The 21,946-nt window shown below is 42.5% G+C and overlaps 1 protein-coding gene across 1 annotated transcript in view; it reads right to left on the bottom strand.

Annotated features, from left to right (window-relative positions):
• Positions 1-18,530, bottom strand: part of ZFYVE28 (zinc finger FYVE-type containing 28) — a 33,289-nt gene extending 14,759 nt beyond the window's left edge. Inside the window, exons 1-2 of the mRNA XM_042451824.1 lie at positions 18,453-18,530; positions 633-773 (exon numbers count right to left, since the gene is read on the bottom strand). Of these exons, the coding sequence (XP_042307758.1) occupies positions 633-773; positions 18,453-18,494 (183 nt within the window). The 5' untranslated portion in view covers positions 18,495-18,530. The remainder of the gene's footprint in view (positions 1-632; positions 774-18,452) is intronic.
• Between the last annotated feature and the right edge of the window lie 3,416 nt (positions 18,531-21,946).

Raw genomic sequence — 21,946 nt, 5'->3', positions numbered from 1 at the left:
TCTGGCACTTTCTTAACTAAACATCTCACTCAGGACTAGAGCAGTGCAGCAAGGCCAGTTTCTTTATTTAATGTTGAGAGGAGATGGGGAATGGGACAAAAGTAAGAATCTATGCTGCAGTTACTTCTTTTCCTAGGAGTGCCCCCCTACTTTATTTTCTCCCTTTTAATGCAGGGTTAGAAGCTTACTTTATACAACACAGAGAAATAATAATTAAAAGAACAAGTGAGGAGATGCCATATTTTGGCAGTTTGGCCAGGATCAAGATGGAAAATGAAATGTATTTATTTTATTAATCAGTATGAGCCAAATACTATAGTACACATCTTCTGGAAAGAAACTCAAACTGAGTATACAATGAGATCAACTGAGGTCTTGTCAATTTCCTACTGGAATATGTATATGAATGAAATTTAAGGTGCAGGATGTGTAGCCGTGAGAAACATAACCCCTGTCCATAGCAGAAACCTCTTACTTTAAATCTGTGATCATCCCACCCCACACAGCAATTGTTACCTCTAGTGACGGAGCTTTACTAGGAGACAAAGAAAATCTGCCCCACTCTACAACTGTACCATCCACTCTTTCTTTTGATCACTGGTTTGCAGCCACATCAGTCTAGTATGCATTACCTGACTAAGGTGCAACTGGTTTAGTAGTGTCAGGTATTGTTGAGGATCTGTCTCAACATCCAGACAGTTGATTTCTGTTACCACTTGAGTCACTCGTTCATCAGCATAGAAAAACTGTGACAGTAGTCTGGGATCAGAACGCTGAAAAAGAAGAGAAAGAATGCATTACTGATGGATATTCCCTACATAGCATGCTGCTCGCAAATGGAAAATGAGTTATTAATCCTGTTTCTGGATTGGGCAGCTTCAGATGGCAGAGGATCTCATGACTGAACATGTTTAGAGACAAACTATTACCTCCCTACATGAAAAATAGCCAGTGAAAATAGTTCTATTTTTATCTTGTGAGCTGCCTTGGGTCCCTTTTTGGGAGGAAGGTGGGATAAAAATGAAAGAAAGAAAGAAAGAAAGAAAGGAAAAGAAAAGAAAATTGTAGCCCAGCTTCCTGTACAATGTGCAGAAAGGCAAGATTACTCTTATATGGAGGAGCATTCAAACATGAAAGCCATTGCCTAAGGTCTGAAATAGTACCACTGAGAAACAGCTTTATTGTCCTACCTTTTATTTATGAGAACCATCTCAGATACTATTTATAGCAATCTCCTTCATAAGATTTTGTAGAAACCTCTTTGGATATTTTAATAGAAAGTTTTAAAAAGTTCTGGAATGAAGCATTAAGTGCTCATTTGCTAGCATTTAATTTAGACAAAACCACAGATGTAAACCATGCTGTACACGAGATCAGAAAAAGTGTCTACCTATCTCTAGTACAATGTCATGTTTCCAGTAGCAGCCAGCCAGCAGCTTCTGCAGAGCTGACAGCAAGGTGAAAATCCTTTAAGTCACATCCAAGTCACAAGGCATTCATGCATATATACCCAGCCCTACCTGGCCAATTCTATGCTGTGATAGGGCATAATAACAAAGCTATCCTGGAAGAAGGTTGGATTGACTCTCAGGGCTCCATAGCTGAGGCCAACCATCCTGAACTGCAGCATCATTAATAGATGCTCTCAAAGCTGCTTAAGTACTTTTAGTGAGTTGAAACAAGCATGGTTCCTCCATTCCTATCTCAGTTTAGAAGCTGGCAGGTTCATTGCCTTGTGTTTGTCAATCTATATCAAGTTGGAGTTCCTTAGATCAGTGTTTCTCAACTACAGTATTTGAAATGGTAGGTTCCCCTCCCCACCATATTTGTATCCACTGGCCACAACTGTTTCTTTCTGGGAAACTTGCCAGAGACCAGCAGCCAATGGCTTGCAGACAAGCACTGGTCCACAGTTAGACCACCATTTTGAGAGGCACTGCCTTACAGTTTACCATTTTGCTGCCTGAGCTACCAAGGCTGCAAACAATATCTAATACAATATCAGCTTTCCCCTTAAGAATATCTTAAAAGGTTTATATTACAGAAGAATATACATGCAGCTTTATAATTCTTTTAGTGTATTCATTAAATAAAATATTCAGATTTTGCAGTTAGACACGCCTTGTTTATTTATTTATTTTATTTGTATGCTGCCTTTCTTCAGGGAGGGTGGCTCACAGATTTTAAAAAAAACATTAAAATTTCAATAAAATTCAAAACAATTAAAATCATCTACAAACAATATAAAAGCACATAAAAATATACAAAAGTTGAAAGCATAACTAAAACCCACCTGTTCCATAAAAACCACCCTGATATGAATTATATATCAAATTACTGCTTAAAAAAATGTCTTGGCTTGCTGACAAAAAGCAAGCAGGAAGGGGGCCAGCCTAGCTTCCCAAGGAAGGGTATTCCAGAGGGTAGAAATAGCCACCAAGAAGGCGCTCTCTCATGCCCTCACCAAGCGAGCCTGTGATCTTGGCAGGACCAAGAAAAAGCCTTCTCCTGAAGATCTTAGGGCTCTGGTTGGTTCACCTTGTGGAGGTTCATTATGTCACACAGACATTTTAAATTCTCTTTCACAGATATTACATAATCATAATGTATGTATATTATCTTCTTATGTAGAACATTTCTCACATTTGTGGGGCACATAGTACTTGTAGTACATGAGCATGGTGCTTGCAGTATATTTCAGTGGCAAGGAATATCAACTAACACTATAACTGTGGAGTTGCTAAATGCTGAGCCCAGGATTTAGCAGGCTGCAGCAGCAATGGCTGAGTGTGTTTGCCTTCCCTGCTTGAGTGGGAGCAAGGATGAGCTTTTGGCTGGCACTTTAAGAAAGCATGTCTTCCTCCTTCATCAAAGGATTCACCTAGCCTTTCCAGAAGCTGGGTGAGTTTTGAACTGGGACTCTGCTGGTGCCCAGACACCCTGGCTGAGATCTAGAAATGGAGTCTCTGCTATCTCTGACCAAATTGTAAAGTGATCTTCTTCATCTTGAAATAATATGGGAGAGAGCAAGGCACGCAGGGAAGTTCTTGCAGACTGGATATACACCCTCTAGACGTTCCTCTTCTCTATTAAAAAGTCAATGCCAGTTTTTAGTTAGGTTTACCCATCATGACCTCTGATGGACACTAGGAACAGTACTTCTGTAATGTGCTGCAGCATCAGTGATCCTGAGTCCTCCAACAGAACTACAGTTCATGGGCGAAAGATATTGTAGCAATAAAAGTAAACAAAGTTTATGAAAGTTAATGCTACAACTTCTTTCACTCAGTTTGTCTCTAAGGTGCTACAATACCTCTTTGTATACTGATACTCCAGACTAGCATGGCTATGTTTCTGTTTGTGTTTATAGGATTCAGAGGATGGGTGGGAAATAGTGAAGTTTGTTTGTGTGTAGCTTATGACCCTAATATATACATATGAGTAGACATTTGTCTTACTTTCTGCAAAAAGCATCAAGAAACTTTTGAAAAGCTGGCCTATGCAGAAAAAGCAGGCAGGGCTGTAGAAATTTGGATACTTTCATTAGGTGTTCTTTACTTATTTACAAAGCTGTCTTTTCTATCAGTGCCTTGTTAGTCCATACAAAAGCCTTTGCCAAAGCAAAGGCAGAAACAATAAATGCAAGATTATCACCAGTCATACCAGCAGAGTCAAGACATTTGATTGGATTACCCCTGGGGCAAGCCAAAATTCTCAGAATACTGCTCTGAGGGTGCTAAACAGCTGGTAGCAAATCACTTAGCATGGCTGCCTCTGTCTCCACCATCCCCTTTTAGCAGAGTTAGAAGAGAGCTAGGCTGTGCCCCTGGTCGGTTGGCTAGCTGTGTGTCCTAACAGTTCATCCCTATCTCCATGACTGAAAGGATTGTTAACAGATTACATTCAGAGATTAATTTCAAAAGCCACAACAAGCATAGCCAATGGCAAAGGACTGTGGGAGTTGTAGGCCAAAGTATCTGGAGAGCCAAAAGTTCCACATCTCTGAGGCTAGTCATTCTCCATTTTTGGAATAGAAAGAATAACGGCAGGCTTCTAAAGGGCTTCTAGGCATACTGGCTTCCAAAGCTAGCAAACATCCCTCTCTATTCATTCTTTAAAGATACCACAGCTCAGTCATTTTGCTGCTATAGATTAACCTAGCTGCTCTTCTGGAATGACTGCATTTTAAATATTCACAAATACTAGTCTATTAAAACTTTAAGAGTAGTAACTGGCACTAACCACACTCCTTCAGACTCATCAAGAGTGCCTATTACAGATGATTTCTAGGCAGTATTCATCAAGATCATGGACAGGATAATGCTATCGTTGGATTTTATGACTACATAAATGAAATATAAAATACATATATACAGAGCTGAACTTGTTGATAACCAATTGATGCAATTCTCAGAAAAGAACCACACTTTGAGTGGGAATAAACAGCATTGTCAGGATCCCTAATTATAAGTGACAAAATGGGAAAGAAAAAGTTTTTTAAAAAGTAAAATCAAGTAACAACACTGACTTAAAAAGGTTCCTTAGCTGCTGATGTGGCAGACAAAAAGGAACTAAGTTTATGGACATTTTTGAGGGGTAAATTTTATCATTGGGTGGAATTTTGTGCAAAAGACAGCATTTTGCTTGAAACCATATTGCTGTGGTTGAAGATAAAGTTTGTTTGCCCTTATGCAGTGCTGAAAAAAATACTTTTTTTTTTTGACAGAGCATATTGATGTGTCAAGATAACCTTTCTTGAGAATGAGAATGCTTGAACATCCTTTTTACACCTGTAGTAAGGAAGTGCTACTTTTGCCAGTTTTGAAGGAACAGACTCTCAACCCCACCCCACCAAATAAGCACATGTCCTTAAATCTGGCCACCACAGCATATAGCCAGCCAACTAACCCCTTCCCTCATGAAATAGCCATGTGGACAACTAAGGACTTTATCACACCAGCTGCTGTCCCAGCACAATCACACTAGTTTAAGAATGGAAGCAGACTGTTTTGGCATAATTTCTTATTATGCTTCCCTCACCACCACCACCGAGCTTTCCATGATCATATGATCTGTTTTCCACACTAACAAGCAATGCCTTTGAGAAGAAGGGGGGATGAGCAATTGTGGCTGCCAACAGCCTTCTAAAGCTGGCTGCTGTGTGAATGCATACACAGCAACCAGCTTCAGGAAGATGTTGGTGGCCACAATCCCTGCACAGTGTGGGGCTGCTGTGTGCATATTCACACAGCAGCCTCCTGCTTTGGGAGAAAGGTAGGGGACAAACGATTCAAGCTGTCAACTGCCTCTCAAAACCAGCTGCTGTGTGCATGTGCACACAGCAGTTGGCTTCGAGAAGCTGTTGGTGACTGCAATCACTGTGTGGGAGGAGAGGGTGAGAAGAGCAAAACCATGCCCATTCACACCAGATGACTGCCTGAGAAGCAGGACCACAATGGAAAGGACCAATTGCACAAAGGCAGTAATGGAACAGCAGCAAGATCGAGAGCCTATTGACAGGTTTTGTCCATCAATTGAAAGGTTCATTACAGTAGCAACTGGAATGCAAGGCAGTAGCAGGATGACTACGACATTGTGTGATAAGTGCCAGTCAAACATGATTTTATCCTGTTAAAATTCTACTTCTCTAGCTCTATATGATCAAGTCCAAAGACCAAAGTCAGCAACAATTTTCAAAAATGCCAGAACAGCATCAGGAAGCAACAATATCACTCTCCTCCCATACTCTCCAGCCATTTCAGTCAAGAAACTATTTACATTTCCTTGCATGCTGTGTACCAAGCCTTCCCTGACCAACTCCCCTGATTAACGTACTAGGCCCCCGTTAATACAGACCCCTGTATTAGCTAGGACTCTCATCATCTTACTGTTATTTTATCATTGGATATAATTTATCATTGTGATTATTAATTGGAATTTTTAAATGTATGTTGAAGGGAGGGATAATGGGTTCATTTGCTATTTTATTGTATTTTGTATTGTATTTTATTCTTATTGGAAGCTGCCTTGATCCAACCGGAGAGGCAGGCTGTAAATAAAATTTATTATTATTATTATTATTATTATTATTATCATTATTATCATTACCAGTTCCCATAAACAGTCTCACTAACTCAAAGCAAGTAATGGAGCACCAGACCTTTTCCTAAAAATGTCCTAACATCGCCATCTTCCAGTCACCTTAGAAAGGCTATGTACATCTTATTATGCAGTGAAAAGCTGACAGTAGATCACAGCTGGCAAAAGTTAGTACCATGTCTTAAATCCCATAATATTTAATGGTCAGTGCAACAGACATACTAGCATTCATGTTCAGCAAGAATCTTCATTTTACTCTTCAGTCTGTCCCAAACAATTATGGCAAAGCTAGATATAGAAGGTGAAAACAACAACAACTAGAAATTATCATCAGGTTGAGACACACATTTACATGAATTGCAGTGACGTGGAATAATTTCCAAATAGCTGACTTGGTGATGGTTTTGTGCAGAGTTAACAGAAGGTGAAATCATAGATCCACCTCAGGGTGCATACTGGCTTGTGGTATGAAATCATATATACACACCTCTCTCAGGTATGCTGAGAGGGCAGGAAGCTCTCATGGACAAGAGGAAAATCTCAGAAGCACAAACATCACATTTTTACCAAACATACAGTCACCTGCCTCCACCCAAGTATTAGCCTGATGGTGCTGCTTCTATTCATATACCAGTTAAAATCAAGAGGCAGACAAACAGTATCTTCTGAAGGTAATTTCTCCAGTCCACTATGTGATCATAACCTCTGTAATCTCCATTCAATAGATTATAGGAACCATAGTCCAACACATCTAGAAGGTGAGGGCATCAAAATAGTAACCAAATATGAACTAAAAGGCCAGCCTCAACTATGTCTTACACACATATTTTTTCCTGTAATGTTAGGTAACTAATATGCTCACTTTGTGCTTCCACTTTGTAGCAGCTGCATGAAGAGCAAAAGGCTTTGGTGATCTGAAAATCAGTTCTAAAAAACAAAGGAGAAAACCACTGAGGCTGCTGCCACACTGCAAAATTAATAACACTTTACCTGTCATGGTTCCATCCTATGGAATCCTGGGATTTGTAGCTTGTTGTGGCACCTGAGCTCTCTGAGAGAGAAAGCTAATTATCTCACAAAACTACAAATCCTTGAATTCCATAGCATTGAGCCATGGCATCTAAAACTGTGTCAAACTGCATTAATGATACAGTGTAGATGCAGCCTGAGTTCTGTAAGAGGAGGGCAGCATCTCCTTGGCCAGGTCCTTCTACTAGAAAAGTAAGGCCTGCAAGAAACCCCAACCATGCCCCAATAGTCACTGCATTCCCCTACTGCTGTCTAGAATTAATGGGAGCTGTATGTAGTCTTCTTCTTCTACATACAGTAATGAAATGTTAAACATTCTTGGAGACCTGCTGTGACTTGTTTGCTAAGCATTCTGAAGGGAAAACACACTCAGATCAGCAATAGCTTGGAAGCTACTTTGCCTGCAGTGGTTGTGAAGTTGTTTAGTGCACCATTTAGGATGAATTTCAGTTATCAAGGCCCACGAATATGAGTAAGATGCTTGTGTGAGTGTCTATTCCTTCCCCCACCCTGGCATTTCCTCAATCATTTCCCCTTTTGGATCATTACAAAGAATAGAAGCAGACTGTATGAGAAGATTCAGAAGTTGCTAAAATATCTATTTGAGAGAGGAGATTGTAGTTGCTGCAGAAGATTTTTGATTACTATATTTTTCTAATTACCTGCCAACCAAAAGTGCAACCTTTTGGGACCAAGAGTGTTAGTGGATGATGGATGTGCAATTCTGGGCACTCTTGAATGATAACAGTGATGTGGATCTATATCACTCTGGGTACATGCTAAATACCCTGAAGGCACTAGACCCAGCTAAGCAAGATCAGGTTTGTTTGGTACCATTTTTGGACTGTTATGGAATACGAGATGCTATATGAAGGCAGTGGCAAACCACCTTTGAGTATGCCTTACATAAGAAAAACAGATGAAATTTATGGGGTATCTATAAGTGAACAGGTGACTTGAAGACATATACTTAAGCTGCTTGAGACTACCTATCTGAGATGTATCTCACTAGTTTTAAATCAGCTACACTGGCTGCTAATTCATTTCTGGGCATAATGCCAGGTGTTGGGCTTGTTGGCCTCTAAAACTTGTACAGCAGGATTCCTCAGCCTGGCACCCTTCAGATGTTTTGGCCTTCCACTATCATTATCTTTCACAACTGACCATTTTAGTTGTTGCTGATGGAAACTCTAGTTGGACAAGTGGTTGGCAAGGCTTGAGGCCAGGGTACCTCGAAAACTACTTGCTCTCACATTAAGCTGCCTGCCAAATTCTTCTGAAGTCCATTTTTAGATCTCCCAGGCACTGGAAGTAAAGTGGGCACACTAGCTTTGATATGCCTTGCCCAGGGAAACTCACCTAGCACCAGCTTTTAATGTCTTTTTTTATTTTATTTTTTTGGCACTGGCATTTAATGTTATTAATAAAAGGCTTTTATCTTTGCATGGATGTGGATTTATCTTGTTTTAACATCTTTGTTGTTCTGCTGGTTTTTAATGTTACAATGTGTCTTAGTTTTATTCAGTCTGGTTTAATTATTACTTTCACTGGGAGCTGCTCTGGGAACCCCTGGGGGTAAAATTAGAATATGAACAATCGCAACTCCAAAGAGACATTCCCACCTCTCCTGCTGTTTCCTAGATCTCTTACCTAGCTCTCTTTCCAAATCCCCATCCCTTTATTTTTATTTTTATTTAATTAATGAAAGCAGGGGTTTAGGATAACTGCTGTCTGGTGGTCAGCTCTGTTTTCTGACCACCCATCCATCTAGTGATTTTCACCACAACCAACCACAGGAGCGTCATTATAAACCCATAGCATGTACCATCACAACTGTCCTAAGAATGACCTGGCTAGCCACACCATTAATTTTAGCCAGTAGAGCCTCTTACCAGTCATCCACATAATCTCTTCTTCCTCAGCATTACTGAATGACACATATCCATTCTCATGACTAGTACAGGAAGTAGGGCTGAAGGTTTGACAGCTGAACAGCCCAGGTTCCCAGGTAGCCACTCATCAGCTTTCACACTGTGCTATACCTCTGCACTACCAAGTGATAGAACTGGGGGGGGGGAAACCCAGCTATCTAAATACACCAAGGATGATGATGATCCCACCCTTTCCCCAAAACTGGGACTCAGGGCAGCTCACAACATTAGAAAACAGTACAATTAACCTTTAGCCTTCCAGTTGTTTTGCACCCCATACCATTGCCCATGCTGGCTAGGGCGTCTAAGAGCTGTAATCCAAAATGTTTTGGAGGGAAAATGGCTCCTCACATGCCTGGCATACAATTTACATAACAGTGACCTTTTACCACTTGAAAAGTTGAATGACAGAAGAAATGGAACAAAGAGCAAGGGATGTTGCTTCAAAACCTTATGAGAACTGGAAAGCACTGAGACCTGCTGCCAGTTTATAGAATCATAGAATCATAGAGTTGGAAGAGACCGCAAGGGCCATCCAGTCCAACCCCCTCCCATGCAGGAAATCCAAATCAAAGCATCCCCAACAGATGGCCATCCAGCCTCTGTTTAAAGACCTCCAAGGAAGGAGAATCCACTACACTCGGAGGGAGTGTGTTCCACTGTCGAACAGCCCTTACTGTCAGGAAGTTCCTCCTAATGTTCAGGTGGAATCTCTTTTCCTGTAGCTTGCATCCATTGTTCCGGGTCCTGTTCTCTGGAGCAGCAGAAAACAAGCTTGCTCCCTCCTCAATATGACATCCTTTCACATATTTAAACAGGGCTATCATATCTCCTCTTAACCTTCTCTTCTCCAGGCTAAACATCCCCAGCTCCCTAAGTCGTTCCTCATAGGGCAAAGTTTCCAGACCTTTCACCATTTTAGTCGCCCTCCTTTGGACACGCTCCAGTTTCTCAATGTCCTTTTTGAATTGTGGTGCCCAGAACTGGACACAATATTCCAGGTGTATGACACTGAGTTAGATGGAACAAAAACCTGCTTCTCCTATGTTCCTTATAGATATAGGTGTCACCTGCACACACAATGGGTGTTTGTGGCACAACAATATCTCTATGCCATATAATGTTAGCAAACACAAAACATGTTACTACAAAAAACACACTGAAAAATGTAAACAGTGTGAAGGTAGGCATGTTTAGTAAATTGTGAATATTCTTGTTTCTATTCAAATAGCCTTTTTTTCTGTTCCAGCTTTTTATGTTTGACATATATACCTAGGTTTAGTATCTTGAAAATATGTGAATTCAAGTATATTACATCCTCCCAAGTATATTATGTACTGATAGTTATTACCACTAAATCTTGAAACAAGGGAGGAAAGCCAGGAGTCATGAAAGCACACACTTCAAGGAAGACAAGAGAAAGGGCAAGGGTTAGTACTGTGTAAGTATTTAGTTCACTGCCAGTCAAATAGAGAGAAAAAAAACTGTTCTAAGAATTTAAAAGAAAAAAACCCTAAATTTGTGTTTTTCAAAGAAGATATCTTATTTTGACCTTGCACTTACATTTTAATTGCAAAGGGCACTAAATAAACATCTCACAACAGCCTTTAGAAAATACTATTTCTCATTACTGTCACAGAAGCCAAATCTAATAAAATGCTATCCCTTTGGAAAGGATTTGTGATTGCAACCTAGAAATAAACCTATAGGCCTCTTCATAAAGTTATCTCAGGGCACACAGTTCTCTTGCTCTTATTTATTGGGAAATGGCATCAATGACATCTCTTATATTGTGCTGAACTCTGGAACAAATGGATACTTCTTGCACCACTGATCTGTCTAATTAGAATTCTTCAAGATTATAAGGATCTCCAAAGTGTGGAAAAGTTACATTTTTGGACAACAATTCCCAAAATCTCATACCAGTATGGCCATGCTGGTGGCAGTATCCTAGAATCTGGAGTCTCCAAAACTAACTTTTCCAAACTCTGGCACCTATACATTCCACCTGGTTTTAAATCAAAATGCCAACCTGTCCCATCTCGAGGTTTTTTCGTATGTTAAAAAAACTTGGGAAATGGTTGGAGGTGGTAGTTACATATCATAGTCATAGTCTGGAGTGAGCAGAAACAACATATGACTTGAGACTTGTTCAGAATTCAACATGCTACAAAAGAACTGCCCCACACCTCTCCCATGTTCTTCGGCCGAAGCAGGCTTCTTTAAAAAGAAGAAAGGCTGCTAGAGACCACAAAACACCTTGGGCTTCTGAGCAAAGCTTATATTTATCCTCTTAACTGGACAATGTGATGCATTACTCACCAGACAGTCAGCCATCTAAAGGCCTTGTGTAATGGGAAGGTCAACAGAAAGCTATCTTGGTTTGCTGTTTTAAAGGAATAACTGTTGAGATGTTTGACTTATGAGCCATTATCTTAATAAGCTTACAGGTATTAAATAATTTTGCATATATTTGCTGTGTATAATTTGCTCTGATTCTGTCAGCTGGGGAAGCAAAGAGGTACCCAGGACACTTTAGAAACATAAAAACAAGTTTCCATTCTGGCTTATTTTACCAAAGGGGGGTGGGGGGTGGGTGGGAGGGGAGCTGCTGTGTTCAGATAGGTCAGTGCCACATTCTTAATTGATATGGTGTGATTACACAACACCTTGATGATTTTGTGGATAGCATTACAATTAATAAAGAACTAAACAGCCAACAAGGAAGGCTGGCATTGTTTTTCACTATCAGATAAAGTGGTTCTAAAAGATCAAACAAGCATTGTCAATGAGGCTATTGCTAATGAAAGCCAGTCCCCTTTCCCTGAGCCACTGTGGTATAGTGGTGTGAGAACTGGGCTAGAATTCTGGGAGACCAGAGTTCGAATCCCCACTCAGCCCTGGAAACCTACTAGGTGATCTTGGGAATATCACACTCAACCTCAGAGGAAGGCAAAAGCAAACCCCCTCTGAACATATCTTGCCAAGAAAACCCAGTGATAGATTCGCCTTAAGGTCACTATAAATCAGAAATTATTTGAAGGTACACAACAACGATTATTAACAAAATATAAAATCACTACCAAATAAGTAGATGATGTTGTAATGATAACCTGATCCTATGCATATTTATTCAGAGGTCTCCTATGTACAGTAGGTTTAATCATGCAATTCTGTACTGTAGTCAGAAATAAACTAATTACCATAAATTCAATGGGATGTAATCCCAGTTAAGAGAATACAGGACTGCAGTATTAATGACTTAAGCAAATAAGGACAAGCATAGAATCATCCAGGTATGTAATTGGGCCTGTAACCATATAGGGATTGGTGACTTTAACATGTTAAACAAATAAAATAAATAGAAACCTCAATGCCCACAAAGAACTATTGCCTTAACCGTATCTTAACCCTAGAATAATTGGTTGCATTTCTTTTCATTGTTGATAGAATTTTTTTAATCACCAGCTACTTCTGGGGGTCTTGTAACAGTGAAATATCTAGCATTAGCATGCTAGATAGCCAGGTCATTAAAAGCCAACTGTGTTAGAAATGCATATGCACCAATTTAATTTTCAGCAAGAGTTTTGCAACTCTGTTCTTGACTAGCTAATGTGGCAAACATGGAAATGTTTTTATTCTGTCATTCTTCATCATGCCAACTATTTGTACTATCCAAAGCACAGGTTGGTAACTTTTGCAGGGTTTTTTTTTTGGGGGGGGCAGGTTTTGCAAGAGCAATTTCACATCCACCGCAGGTCACCAGCCCACCAAAATTTAGCAAGTATAAGGTTTTGGGTTTTTTAATTCTCATTTCTGTTTGCCAAGGACATAAAAACAGCTCATGATAAAAAAAATTAAGACCGTGTGGTGGAAGACTATACTTCCAAGTCTTGTTTAGATGCTACAGAGCTATACTGTATAATGATCAAGAGAAGGTAAACTTTTCCATTGTGATTCATGTCCAGAACAAGGATAAATGACAATCAACATATCTCATCTTCTTCTCCCCCACCCCATCCCATTATTGCAGTATATAGCAAGTCAAGGGAAGAAAATGTGGCCCTCTTCAAAGTGACAGCAGTAATGTGACGCTAGGCAGATGAACATGGTTAGAGGTGTGTTATTACAGATGTTTATTAAAGCAGGGGCTTGTAGCCTTGACACTCAGTTGAACAAAAAAAAAATATTGGACAAACACACACACACACCACAAGCAGGAAGCTACAGTAAGTATTCTGGACTTTCTGATGCTGACAGACAGTTACACAGAAGCCCTCTGCACAATGCTGCAATACAGTCACATCACACAGATTTTCATTTTTTTCATTTTTTAAAAAAATTGTCTTTGCTATGCATTTCTCATTTGGTCTTCAGGAATACTGTGGGCAAGGGCAAGCAATATGGGGCGCTCTTGTTGCTCTTTGTACTGTTTACAGCTTTTTTTAGCAATAAAAATTGCCTAAAAGGAAGAGTCAGCTAATGAGATTATGAAATCTTTGAAGAGGAAGCTGAAAAACAATTTTAGGCTTCTAGTTCATAAACAACTAGTCATTGAAGGAGACATATTTTTTATTCCTTCACTGAAAAAACAAGAACTGGATTTTCAGGAGTTCATAAGAGCAGGAAATATATGCTTTCCTGGAAGAACCACTGCCATACAGTCAGAAGCATTTTCGTACATGGAGCAGTGACCATGAAAAGGCAACTTGTGTACTGTGGCTTGGTCTCACTGAGATGAATAATCTCTGGCTGATCAGTGTGGAGGGCTCTCATGACTGAATGCTTTTCCATACCAAAAATGTTTTTTAAAAATCTGTGCATACAGAAAACTAGAATTCAGAGAACATGCTATTTTTCCATGTGCAGAGTTATGTATTTATATTTTATGGAATGCAAGGATTAGATATATATGCGACCTCCAGGTTGTACCAATCACAGCATGATTGTAATTAAAAGTACTGGATATATACTATGATGATCATGATAAGAAATGACTTGTCTTGTGTTCTTTTTTCTTGTTACACAGTGCTGAAACACATATAACTGATATTCAGGGCCTATATTAAATTCTTAGACCCAGTCTGATGATTTTCATAACTTTAAAGTAGGTGTTGAAGACAGTGAAATTGTTAAAGATTTTCCATACCTTTATTCAGGCATTAATCAGAATGGAGACTGTCGTCAAAAAAGCAGAAGACTAAGGCTGCATCCACACTGCAGAATTAATCCAGTTTGACACCACTTTAACTGCCAGGGCTCAATGCTATGGTTTTCTTGAATTTGTAGTTTTATGGGCTATTTAGCCTTCTCAGACAGAACGCTCTGGTGACACAACAAGAGCAAATCAAACTAAACTGAGACTGTTGTACTTTAAGCATATCATGAGAAGACATGACAAGGAAAGACAATAATGCTTGGTAAGGTAGAAGGCAGAAGGGAAAGATGAAGACTACATTGCAGGTGAAAGTCTCTATTTAAATATTTTATTTTGTTTATATCCCAGCTTTCTTCCAGCACACGATTCAAGGTAGCTTCAATCAAAAAAGCCATGGTCCTGAATTTGTAAAACCTGGGCAGGGCTGTTGACTTGGATGTCTTTCTTCATAAGGTCATCATAAGTTGAAGTCAACTTCAAAGCAGTTTATGACAACAACAACAACTCTCTCTTTCTCTCTCTCTTATACACACGTATTTAATTCAGTCCGCAGAGACATTAGGCTGGTTTCATTGTTGTTGTTGTTCTGTAACTTGAAATCATTTCCAACTTATCTTGGTAAGATTTGTTCAAGGCGGAGGGAAGTTGCCTTTCCCTCTGAGGTGGAGAGAATGTGACTTGCCTGAAATCACCCACTGAGATTTCATGGTTGAGGGGTGATTTAAACCCTGGTCTTCAGAGTCATAGTCCGCTCAAAACGACTACACCATGTTCACTTGCATTGGTGAAGCACATTTCATATGCCATCCCATGATCTGCAGGTCTTTACTATTCCTGCTTTACATAATTTATGTGTCAAAATCCAGGAAAACATTTGAACTCAGACACATTCTGAAGCATAGAATTCCATGTTATTTACACTTTCATTTATCTGTAGACTATACTCAATATTTTTTGTGTGCTAGCCCATTAAAAATTATGTTGATTGCTTTCTTCATAAATAACTCTAGATTATTGTTTTCCAAATCTGCCACTACTTTATAATTCAGGAAGAAGCACTCCCTTCTTTGCATAAGACAAAGAGCAATAAAAAAAACCCACAAGGTTCTTCCAAAACAGCAAATCTGATGTTAAGTATTACAGATATATTTCTATTCTGGCATTGTTGTACAGATTTTCCTGAGACTAAAGTGGGCAGAAAGCACTCTGGAATTTATGGGCAGAAAGAGCAACAGGTGGGTGGAAAAAAATGCTGAAAAGAACATTTGGGTGAAAACAGGAGATACATGTGTAAAATGACGTGTACGTTTGGTTTTGAAACTAACCATAAATACCTGTGTTGAGGATGTGCTCAGAGATACCTGGTTCCTCAGCACTCAGCATATAGGCCCACCCACCTGAGCTACTATTTTGCACCTGGCTTCTAATAGGGGGGAAAACACCTCACAAAGTAGATGTTGCAAGATGACGTCTGTCAACCCCTGCCCTAGACAACAGCTAGCAACTCCAGTTCTGTTTACTGACACACCACAACCCTATGCTCCCCGAATTACACCTTGGTGTATTTGGCTGAGTGGAAGGTGAGTCATAAACAAGTCAGCAGGAAATCAACCTGCTGTCAGCCAAGAGACAATACCTCTCCCTGTAAATCCAGTTGTGCTCACCCACACATTCAGTCTCACCCTTCCAAAGCAGGGATGGCATAACACCAACTCTCACACATACTTCAGCACTCTCAGCTCCACCCAGTCGCTAGCTCAGATCTCGCCCTCCTAAACAACTGGGTAAGCCCAGTGTTGCAAACTGAGCACACAAGCCCTGCTCCCTTGTAGAAACTGAGACAGGAACACTATTCCAACATAATTATCATTGAATTGAATGACTCCTGAAATCAAAGTCACATTCACCGCTGCCTATCTGCTTTGTTTTTCAGCTTATTTTTCCTTTTACAGTACTTTTATTGCAGAGCTTAGATGAGTTACTTTTTGGGGCAACAACTCCTGGCATTCCCCTGTCAGCCCAGTAACTATTGTAGTTGGGGATTCTGGGACCTGTAATCCAAAATAGCAACTTTTTCACACACTGCTACATGATCATTTTCACTTATATTGCTGTTGAGCACCTTGTCACATACCAAACGGAAGGACCTAAGGTGTTTCTTTTAAACTAAATACTTGCTTTGGCTATTCAGATACTACCTTGTCTATACCCTGAAGATACCAGTTCTCTTCTGGTCTTGGAAGCTAAGCAGGATCAGAGTTGGTTAGTACTAACACTGGGACTGCCAAGGAATAACAGGTGCCATAGCCTGTATTTCAGAGAAAGGTCATGGCAAAACCAACTCTGAGTATTCCTGTCCTATGAAAACCCTATAAAATCCATGGTGTTGCCATCAATCAACACTGGGCTTGCCAAATTCATTCATGGGCTTGCCGGACAGTAAGAGCTATTTGACAGTGGAATATGCTGCCTTGGAAAGTGGGGGAGTCTCCTTTGAAGGCTTTTAAACAGAGCTTGGATGGCCATCTATCAGAGTGCGTGCTTTGATTGTGTCTTCCTGCATGGCAGAATGGGGTTGGACTGGATGGCCCATGGGGTCTCTTCCAACTCTATGATTCGATGTTGGCAAACAACTTGAAGGCAGCCACACTGAGAACATAAGGAACATGGATAAGTGCAGCCCAAACCTTGAATTTGTTGTTAGCTGCCCTTGAGTCAATCCCAATGCATGGCGACCCTGTGGATGAGACACCTTCAAGACCCCCCTATCCTCCACTCAGGTCCTCCAATTTTACATTGGCTTCCAGAGCGTTTTCTGACTTGATCTGTTCTGGGACCATTTCTTTGTCTTTTTGGTTGTCCGCAATATCCTCAGCACTCTTCTCCAGCACCACATCTCAAATGACTTGATTTTCTTACGCTTGAATTGACCTCAGAGAGGCAAAAGTCTTGCGGTGTTCCTAACTAGCAAAAGTTGACGGACAACACCAGTGAAACATCAGAACAACCTTGGAGCAAAAAGAAACAAGTCTGCCACTGACATCTTCCTTCATGGCAAGAAAGTTCCTGACTAAAACGGAAATCTTTGCAGCCCAAAGGCCAACAGGAAATGACTCCCAAACTTTGGTCCTCAAGGTATTTGGGACTTCATCTCCCTGAAGTCTCAGCCATCTTGCCCAATGGTCTGGAATTCTGGGACCTGACGTCTGAAACATCCAGAGTTTAGGAATCCCTGGGACTGGACTTAGTGCAGAGGCTGCCTAGAACCACGGAATCCCAGAGTTGGGAGAGACCCCAAGGGCCATCCAGTTCAGCTGCATTCTGCCATGCAGGAACTCAGTCAAAGCAGCCCCTGGGACAGGTGGCCATCCAGCCTCCGTTGAAAAACCTCCAGAGAAGGGGACTATGGTCAGTCTCACACTGCACTCCCACTTTAACTGCTCTGGCTGCCTCCTATGGCATTCTGGGGTGTGTAGTTTAGTGAGGCACTAAGAGCCCTCTGGCTGAGAGGCTCACTCTGGTGTTATGGACTTCAGCTCCCAGAATCCCAGACTATTGTCCAAGACGGCTGAGGCTTCTGGCAGCTGAAGTCCAAAACTCATGAAGGACCAGAGTTTGGCAATCACTGGCCCAAAACACACTGCAGAAATAATCCAGTTTTAGACCGCTTTAACTGCCCTGCCAGTGCTAGGGAATCCTGGGCATTGTAGTCTGTTGTGGCACCAGAGCTATAATGCTCCTAGGATTCCTTAGCACTGTGCCAGGGCACGTTAAAGCGATCTCAAACTGGGTTATTTGTGCAGTGTGTTTTGGACCTCTAGCTCTCCAGGGGTCCATCCACACTGGAGAAATAACCCGGTTTGGTACCGCTTGAACTCTGTCTAACTCAAGGCTATGGAATTCTGGGAGTTGAAGTTTGTTGTGGGCCCAGAGCGGAGCAACAAACTCCAACTCCCAGAATTCCATAGCAGCCTTGAGCCAGACAAAGAGTTAAAGCGGTGGCAACCGGGTTATTTCTCTAGTGTGGATGCAGCCTGAGTCCTGCTCGCCATGGAGGACGTTTTGGAGGATTCCTTCTGGGCAGGAGGTGGGAGGGGAGGGCGCGTCCGGGAAAAGGAGGACGCCTGCCCCATTCCACTGGGGCCTTGTCCAGAGACTTGGGGGGGGGAGAAAAAGAGGGCGGGTTGTCCCTCCCTCCCTCCCCGCCAGGGTTGTGGGGGAGCCCCCTTCCTTACCTTGGGTCTGTGGAGCCACCTCCGGAGGGCGGAGGGCAGCATGGCTGGCAGGGAGGCTCTGCTGCCAGGACTCCCCGGCGCTCTCCCGGGACTCGTCGGCACTAGTCCTCCTGGGCTCCTGGCTCAGGCGCAGCTCCGCCCCGGAGGCGGGAGGGAGGCGGCTTGGTCCACTCCGGAGGGCCAGCAGCAGCAGCGGGGCCTCGCCTGGGTCCGCCCAAAGGAGGGCCCCGGGGGGGGCTGGGGACTAGCCCTGTTGGCCCCGCTGCCCTCCTTCCCCAGGAGCCAGCCTCCCTCCCCGCCCCCTCTCCCCAACTTACCCTCCTCCCTCCTCCAGGGGCAGCAGCAGCAGCAGCAGCACCATCCAGCAGCGGGGGGGGGGGCTCCAGCTCTTCTAGGCTAAGTTTGGCCATCTCCCTCCATCTCCTTTTCCAGGACACGTCCTACATCTCCGCAGTGGCGTCCCTAGGGTTGCTGTCACCCAGAGTGGGGACCCTGGGCCTTACTTACCACCCCCACTGCCACCCCCCTTGACCCCCTCCCATGTCACACCATCCAGAATGTTAGGCTGTTGGATCCTAGGAAAATGCACAGGTGCTAATGCTAATAGTCGGGACATATAGTGGTGGCAAACCCAGTACTGCACGCTATATACGGCAGACCACCCAACCTTAAGTACCTAAGTAATCCTTAGTAATGCTTTCTGGCACTAATGCTACTCGTCAGTCATGATTCCCATCTACCCCCGAATGTCACACTGATAGTTGTGACATGATATAAATTAGACAAATTAAAATTACCCCTTCAAATTACAAGATCATGCATTGAATCCTACATGGATTTACATATAAATAGGGAAGATTCAGTTAAAAGGTAATGTCTTAAAAGAAATTTAAAACTTATTATATTTACAAAAACCTTTTTTCAATTACAATTTTGACATTTAATTTTCAAAATCCTGGGGAAGGGGGCCTCCTTCTTCTCCCACTGAGCTTCCCCTCACTCCCACCATCTCTTAAAGCAGTGATGGCCAAACGCTGGCCCTCCAGGTATTTGGGACTTCAGTTCCCAGAATCCCAAACCATTGGCCAAGGTGGCTGAAGCTTCTGGGAGCTGAAGTACAAAACACCTGGAGGGCTAGAGTTTGGACATTGCTGTCTTAAAGCATTTTAAAGAGATACAGGCAAATGCCACAATAGTTTTTTGTGGGTTTTTCGGGCTATGTGGCCATGTTCTAAAAGAGTTTATTCCCAAAGTTTCACCAGCATCTGTGGCTGGGATCCTCAGAGAAATGCCACAATGTTCTCACCAAAATACAAATGTTTGAGCAGCAGTGGTGTCACCCCCCCCTTAGGGTGCCACCTTGTGCGGTCTGCACCCCCTGCACCCCCTAGTGACACCACTGGTGTCACCGCTACCCCCGTTGACCTCCTCCCCTTTTGCACCATACGGAATCCTTAGTCATGTGTTTTTGTGCTAATTTAATTCATCAGTCATCATTCCTGTATAGCTCTGAGAATCATGCTAAGAGTTGTGATATACAAACAACTAGCAAAATTGAAATTAATGCCATCAAGTTACAAATAGCAAATAGCATACACACAACCTATATGTACTTACATATGCATAGTGGAAATTTGGTTAAAATGTGATGCTTTTAAAGAAAAATTAAAAATTCATTATTTTAATCTAATAATTTGAAATTAGATTATTTAATTTTAAAAATTTCTGGGTCCTCTCCTTTCTCCTCCCACTGAGCTTCACCCCACTCCCACCATCTCTTCAAGCATTTTAAAGGAAAGCAGGCGAATGCCACAACCCATTTTTGCCAAAAGGTAGGTGTTTGAGGAGCAGTGGTGTCACCTCCTCCCTCCTTTAGGGTGTCACCTGGTGGGGTCCCTAGTAATCCCACTGCATTCCAGCCTTCTGCCCCCAAACGCCCCCCCCCATTTTGAGCAAGACTAAGAAGCATTAATTTACATTTATATAAGCACACTGTTTGTGGGTTTTTCAGGCTATGTGGCCATGTTCTAGAAGAGTTCCTTCCTGACATTTCACCAGCATCAGGAAGAAACTCTTCTAGAACATGGCCACATAACCCAAAAAACATACAAAAAACTATGGATGCCGGTGATGAAAGCCTTCGACTTCACATTTATATAAGCCTATTTAGTCTTTTATTTTGTCATCTCCCAAATGTTTCTTGTATGTCCTACATTTTGCTGTGCCTTGTCCTCCTTTGTGGTTAAAAGATCTGGTCACTTCATTTCAGCATCCTAATTTGGAGCAGCAGAGAGGGAGAGGCAGAATCTTCTTCTCTGTGGCTCCAAATGGTGAAAGTGTCATGTGAATATCAGAACCATGTTGTGGGCCGCTTTGGTGCTGTTTCCAGGACTTGCTTTTCAAAGTGTTCCACATAAAAGTTTGTTATCACGGGGCTCAGAGGACTTCCCATAGCTACCCCATCTCCTAACTTTCACCATTTGGAGCCATGGAGAAGAAGATCTGATCATGTTTTTGAACCATGTGAACAACATCTACCCAAATATCCAATTCACAATGGAAAAAGAAAAAGAAGGAACATTGCCATTCTTGGATGTCCTGGTCATCTACAAACTGAACCAACATTTGGGCCACACAGTATACAGAAAACCTGTATGAGAGACACTGCAGACTGGGCCATCCAGAAAAATCAGCAGTAGCAGAACACGTTATAAACCACCCTGGGCATAAAATACTGTTTGAAAACACTGAAATTCTGGACCATGCGAACAACTATCAAGTCAGAATGCACAGGGAAGCCATTGAAATCCACAAACACCTGGACAACTTCAACAGGAAAGAAAAAGCCCTGAAAGTAAACAAAGGCGGGATACAGACTGCCCCTTTGTAGGGTTGCCATAGTGCCGGACCTCCAAACCGGTAAAATGTAGGACAACATTTTCAAACGTAGGACACACAAAAATGTGTCCTACATTTGAAAAATTTGTCCTACATTTTCCCTCACGATCGCGACGGGGAGTGGAGGCCAAGCGGTGAGGGAAAGCCTTCACTTAAGGAGGCTTTCCCTCCCTGCCTGGGCCCCGGGCCTCGCCACGATCGGAGGCCAGGATCGGGGCCTCGCCTCCTTCCTGGCCCCCTCAGGGACCAGGAAGGAGGCGAGGGGAACGCCGGCCAACGCCGGGGCTTCGCCTCCTTCCTGGCCCCCTCAGGGACCAGGAAGGAGGTGAGGGGAGCGCCGGCCATGGCCGGGGCCTCGCCTCATTCCTGGCCCCCGCGGAGACCAGGAAGGAGGCGAAGAGGCTGCAGGGAGGCGGGGAGGTTGGCGCGGCTGCGCCCAAGAGGCGCCGCCTCCCTGCAGCCTCCTCCGCCCCAGGCCTTGCTGCCCTCCTTTTCCTCCGCGCGGCCATGCGCGGTGGAGGAGGAGGAGGGCAGCGAGGCCCCAGGGTTGCCTAGCAACCCTGCTGCAACCGGGCTTTTCCCGGTTTTTAGCTGCA

The sequence above is a fragment of the Sceloporus undulatus genome, chromosome 2 (assembly GCF_019175285.1).
Source record: "Sceloporus undulatus isolate JIND9_A2432 ecotype Alabama chromosome 2, SceUnd_v1.1, whole genome shotgun sequence".
Taxonomy (NCBI): domain Eukaryota; kingdom Metazoa; phylum Chordata; class Lepidosauria; order Squamata; family Phrynosomatidae; genus Sceloporus; species Sceloporus undulatus.
This window is presented reverse-complemented; position numbering and strand designations above follow the sequence as displayed.